Here is a 5,716-nt window from a genome sequence, read left to right on the forward strand (position 1 = left end):
AAACCACTTCTGGACAGCATTTCAGGTGGCCGCCGTGCAGATCTGCAATTTCCCGCATAGTCGTCATACCGAACACACCATTCCCCGATCCATTCCCTCCCCACCTCACCTCACCATCTCCTCCTCGCTGCCCTCCTCTGCCCTCACGGATCGTCGTCGGTCGGTCCAAGATGGTAGAAGAAATTAGAAAAAAAAAGAGAAAGAACACAATTGTATGAGATTGGTTCCTATTGGTGGAAACATTTGTGCCACGGATCGATGACGTGGCGCATATCCATCCATCTATCCATCTAGCTGTCCACCCCACATCCATCCATCCATCTAGAGGAAAGAAGAAAAAGAAAAGAAAAAGATAAACGATCCCACCCGACCCCTACCTCGCTCTCTCCCCACGAACCGAACCTCTCTGTCTCTCGCGACTCCTCTCCCCCACGAATCTCTCTCCCTCGCCGCCGCCACCACCCACGCCGGCCAGTTCCGGTGAGCTCCGGCGGCGCGCAGCACGCCCCCGAGCTCCCCTAGGTCCGCTCCCCTTCCCCACATCCAGAATCGGCGCTCATGCCCTCCACCGTCCCCGTGGCTAGCTAGGGTTTCGGCCGCCACCCCTATCATCGCCGGGATCAGGCACATCCGGCGATGGCGAGGCCAGAGCTCGAGGGATCCGTTACCAGCGTGGCGCAGGTACGTCCTTCCCCTTTTCCTCACCCGAATCCACCCCCACCTCACCTTCTCCTTTCCTTCCCTTGCTGCAGGTCACCTTGGAGCGGTCTGGACGGCGACAACGGCAGGAGGGCGCCGTCCTTCCTGCTCGAGGAGGCAGAGGACGAGGGGCGCACCTAGCTGGCGGCCCTGTCCTGCTCGAGGAGGCGGGGCCTGCCGAGCTCAAGCACGGCCACAACGACCCAGCTCGGTAGGTAGCACCTCCATCTCCTCCGCCTCCTTCCTCTGCTCACTATTGCTGCTGCAAATCCTCCACCTCCATCTCCTCGGGGAGGAGGTTCAGATTTGTTTGGCATCTTCAACTCGAAACGACACGCACATGCTCTGTTTGGCATGTTCAGTGCAAGCACGGAGGTGCCCTCATCAATCTAAACTATAAACCTGTAACTCTAGCAGCAAATTTATGGAGTTTTAATTTGAGGAGACTACATGAGGAAAAAAACTCATCTTTTTTGCTGTATGTAATCTGGCAGTTCGTGGTCGAACCACTTTGATTTCCATTCTGTCTCGTCTTCCCTCATAAGGACAACTAGTAGCTCCGCCGTTTGTTGGTGTACTCATCCTGATCCAACTGTCTACCTTTCTTACTGGGAAGAAAAAAATGCAGAACGAAATCGCTATCTTTCCTGTTTAAAATGTCCAGAAAGCTTTTGTCCAAGGGGTCTAGCTACTGTAATTTTTATTTATATATATTGATTGATTGTGGCCTGTTTGTTCGGTTGGTTGACTCATTCATCCTCATGTACAGTACATTAGTTTTGGCAAAAAAAGAAAATGGGGAAAGCAGTATCAGCACGCGAGGAGCAAAGTTCTTTGCTGTCTTGGCTTTACTGGTAAGCTACATGTTAAATTAGATGTGATTTACTAGACTAGATTGTATTACCTCTGACCCATAATATAAGAGCGTTTTTGAAACCACACTAGTGCCAAAAAATGCTCTTATATTATTATTATGGATGGAGGCAGTACATTAATAAACGAGACCAACAAGTATGGATATATAGAAGCATCAGCCATTACTAGACAGATAGTACATTACATCTCATTAACTCATTTGCTATTCAACTGAACGCACTATTTGAGGAGGAGGTAGACGAATATGTGATGCAAATCCTCTTGTATGAAGGAATCCTAGAGGGATTTGTATGAACAAGTCATTTATTTATTTGTATAGTTTGACATGGATGAGTATAGGTACACATGTGCTCCACGGTTTTAGTTCGTCTTCTTGTGTTGCTGCACTTCGTTTAGAGATACAGCAACATTAGTTAGGTCCATGGATGGATGGATCAACACATACAGCTAGCAGTGCTAGCAACAACAACAAAATAACCTTGTGATTGATTCTGTTGACGCTAGCATGCTCTGTTAGTTTTAGAGCCCAACCATGGACCGTACATACTAAGCTAGCTCAAGCACACACACAGGCAACTTGATTGCTTTCTGTAGATACTAGCAGCACGTGTGTCTCCTATACTAGCTTGCTTAATTTTTGTACTAGATCAACAACACTAGCTCTTACTTGTTTGTTAGATTCGGAGTAACAGGCATCCTTCGTTGACGATGACGACAACCAGGGCATCCACCGGCACGACGACGCCCCACACATGGTCCAACTCGGCTACAACCTCCTCTACCGCGTGACGGCGACCGTGGTTGTGTGCGCCATCGACTACAACCTCCTCTCATGTGAATCCATCTCCTACCTCTAGCTCCCTCTCTTGTGCTGCTATATTAGTACCTTGCTCTGTTTCATGTGCATGGGTGATTTTGTTTGTGCTTGTCGTGCCTGTGTCATGGAAAAGATCATTCCTATTTACAAGTAATGATGATTCGGAGTAGCACACTTGTTAAATTCTGCTCTTGTATTAGACCCCATTTGTGGTTACTGTGATGTGTATTGATTCAGCCTCCTAGTACTGCAGATCATGCATGCTAATAATTTATGATGGCCTTGTTAGTTACTGCAGCTAGGCTGTGTTAATTGTTGGTGTTTAATCTAGCTAGCATGTTTGTACCATCAGGATTGCATCAAATTGCAGCTAGCTAGCCTGTTTGAAATCTGATTTTTTTGCTTGGTATGCTGCTCGTCTGAATCTACTTACACGCTTGACCGAATTTAACTTGGTGCTATTGCTGTCAAATCCTAGTACTCAATCACCTGGACATTGCTGCATTGTTTTCCAATTAGTTTGCTTGCTTCCTTGTTGCCACAAAAAAAATCTGAATCTTTTGTGTGTGTAATTCAGTTTTATCGTTATGTATGCAATCTGATCTAGACTTTCGATTTTGACTTACAGTTGCGTCTAGATTAGAACTATGTATGTGCTTTCAGAGAACATGCCTTTCTCTTTTAGGGAGTTCAACATTTTAGCATTGGTCAACTCCTCTTCTTTGCTTACAACCAGCATCACAGGAACCATATGTGTACACTCACATGTTCCTTAGTTAGCACTTGGTCTATTTGTCAAGGAGTTCAAGATGCTCCAAAATACCTTTTTGCTTTGTTTTGTTGATTTTCATATTACCTCATGATCAAGTCCTACATACTCCTACTCTGTATCTACTAAATCATCACAGGGGCTATTTGTGTCCAGTTTAAATACCTACTCTGCACCTAGTGGAAAAACTATGTTATGATTGTATACCCTGTACCCTTTGCTGTGGGCTATGTTGTTATATTCCTGCATGTCCATTCCAGACATTGTTGTATTGCTCATACCCTTGTATATGAGCTCTACCTAACACTAGTACTATAATGAGCGGACAAACAACGTTTTTTCTTGTGTAACTTATATATTCATGAGGATTATTATTGGGACATAACATGACCAACCCTGGCCTTTTTGGCTAATGTATCAACTATGAAATTACTAGCCTTTTTGGCTGGTATAATTTTTTTTTTGCTTCTGGGCAGCAAGTATGCCGACGGCATTGCCCTCGGCATAGCTTGACTATGCCGACGGCTTTGCTGTCCGCATAGACATGCAACCAGAGCTCGCATGCCATGACACGTGGCAGCATCTATGCCATGACACATGCAATGACAGGAGCGCCCACCGGCTGCCGCGTGGCAGATTTATGCCGACGGCCTGGCCGTCGGCATAGATTTTCATCTATGCTGACGGCTTGGCCGTCGGCATACCTCTGCCACGCGGCGGTCGGTGATTCGTCAGCGCTTTGGACGGCGCCGTCTGTTGCCGTCGGGTGAAAATTCCTGCCGACGGCTAAACTATGCCGACGGTCTGGCAGACTACGCTTACGTGATCTATGCCGACGGGGGTATGCCGACGGCCGCCGTCAGCATAGATCTAAGCCGACGACAGTCGGCCTATGCGGACGGCCCGTGGCCGTCGGCATAGGTGGCGAATCCGGTAGTATCTGGGCCACGCGCCGGCGTGGTGAACGGTGACATTGTGCATTGGTTGTACTGAGACAATACAAACTTCTACACGCTCAACATATATAACTGCTGACACGACAAATGTTACCTTAGCCAAGATCCCAATTAAAATCAAACATGGCTTGCCACCCCCGTTCCCATGCATCCTTGAGAAAGAAAAGCTTTCATTTTTTCATATCAGAGAAAAATATATCCTTGAACTTTGGACCAAGCAAGAACAAGACAATGATCATAGCTATGAGGGTATGGAAGGATGGGTGCGGTCCGAGCTGATGCCCCGGCAAGTCGAGGGAATTGAAATCTTGTCCTTTGCAGAGAGCACATGTGTAGTACTCGTGGGGCAAAAGAAGTGTGGTACGTAGAATATTCACTCTTGACCTCATCAGCAAGAAAATGGAGCAAGTGATAAAGGAAGAGAACATCAGCTTCATGTTTTATTGTTACCAAAAGTGTGGAGACAAGGAGCATGTGCTCCACCCACCAAGATATGCAATGCTTCATCTGCCCCTACTTTTTCACGTGATCTCCAAGCTTGAATATGTTTTATCCTTTTGACCGATTGTCCAGTTTATAATATATTTGCATATTTTATCTTTGCTTCACCATGATTGAGAATTCAAATTTTAAAACTTGTCAAAATAGGTTATAGAGTTGTCTTATTTCGAAGTCCTAATTCTCAAGAACAGAAATATGCAAATGAAGTATAGATTGGACAATTAGTTCAAAAATAGAATCATGTTTTTCTAAAGAAGCCAGAAGCATTATTGTAAGCTTCAAAGTTTGCCGCACTTGTCGCCAGATTAAATATCTGACTTTCCACCAAGGCGACACATGAAGAAGGCAGGCCAGTCGATCTCTACGGGGAACGCCGTCTTGCAGCCGTCGAGGCCACGGCAAAACTGCTTGTCCGTCGTCTCCTCCATGGCGCCACTTTCCAGATCCGCGATGTACATGCACCGGTGAAGGTCCTTGATGAGCAGCGTGCCGCTCCTCTCCCCCAAGCACATGCACACCGGCGTGTCGATTTGCTTCTGCCCGGGTGGTCGCAGCTCCACCACCCTAGCGCGGCACCACTCTCGGCCGCAATGCTCGCCGCCGTCCCCCCTCGTCCAGGTCTCTACTCGGAGGGGCTCCCTGAACAGGCAGATCGACGAAAGCGCCGTCTCGTCGGCCGCGACGCTCAGGCGTGGCGTGTCGTAGAGGTGGTATTCCATGTCGCGCGGCCTCGGGGCCGGGAGCTTCTGTAGGGTCACGCGGCCGGTCATGGCGTCCACGTCGATGGCGTGGAAGTCGACCAGGTCCCAGATGAGCCAGTGCACCGTCCCGTGGCCCACCACGGCGCCGCGCTGCTTCAACGGCCCGAAGATGCCGTGCTCTATCGGGTTGAAGAGCTTGCTGGGCGCGCTCCAGCTCGGCTCGCCGCCGGACGAGAACGTGCGGAGGTCGTACTGCTGGCTGCCCTCGTTGTTGTAGCCGACGATGAACACCTTGAAGGACGTCGGCCCCTGGTTCACGACGGCGTACGCGCTCGCGTCCACGTAGTCGAAGAACCAGCCGCGCTCGAGCGGCGGGGGGACGTCCCACGCGCCGGCG

The 5,716-nt window shown here is 48.7% G+C and overlaps 2 protein-coding genes across 3 annotated transcripts; one reads left to right on the plus strand and one right to left on the minus strand.

Annotated features, from left to right (window-relative positions):
- The first annotated feature begins 352 nt into the window (after window positions 1–352).
- Window positions 353–2,628, plus strand: LOC125531603. 2 transcript variants are annotated; one of them, XM_048695943.1, is made up of 4 exons: window positions 353–681; window positions 753–910; window positions 1,469–1,553; window positions 2,254–2,628. In XM_048695943.1, exons 1-4 carry the CDS (start codon window positions 637–639, stop codon window positions 2,362–2,364), a joined length of 399 nt encoding a protein of 132 aa, XP_048551900.1. In that variant the 5' UTR covers window positions 353–636; the 3' UTR covers window positions 2,365–2,628. The 2 variants fall into 2 exon arrangements, with proteins under 2 accessions (XP_048551900.1, XP_048551899.1); XM_048695942.1 differs by having other exon boundaries at window positions 2,268–2,628.
- A 2,184-nt stretch (window positions 2,629–4,812) lies between these two features.
- On the minus strand, window positions 4,813–5,695 carry LOC125531601 (the record flags this gene model as incomplete). Its single annotated transcript, XM_048695941.1, is given in 1 exon segment — window positions 4,813–5,695. A coding segment is annotated over 1 exon segment (772 nt), but the record flags the coding sequence as incomplete, so codon positions are not given.
- Between the last annotated feature and the right edge of the window lie 21 nt (window positions 5,696–5,716).

This window comes from Triticum urartu, unplaced genomic scaffold (assembly GCF_003073215.2).
Source record: "Triticum urartu cultivar G1812 unplaced genomic scaffold, Tu2.1 TuUngrouped_contig_7585, whole genome shotgun sequence".
NCBI lineage: Eukaryota > Viridiplantae > Streptophyta > Magnoliopsida > Poales > Poaceae > Triticum > Triticum urartu.

Coding starts and splice junctions, on each gene's coding strand:
- LOC125531603 (XM_048695942.1), top strand. CDS start 637: ATGGCGAGGCCAGAGCTCGAGGGATCCGTTACCAGCGTGGCGCAG. Junction 682..752: donor CCGTTACCAGCGTGGCGCAG/GTACGTCCTTCC, acceptor CCCTTGCTGCAG/GTCACCTTGGAGCGGTCTGG. Junction 1,554..2,267: donor TTGCTGTCTTGGCTTTACTG/GTAAGCTACATG, acceptor TCGGAGTAACAG/GCATCCTTCGTTGACGATGA.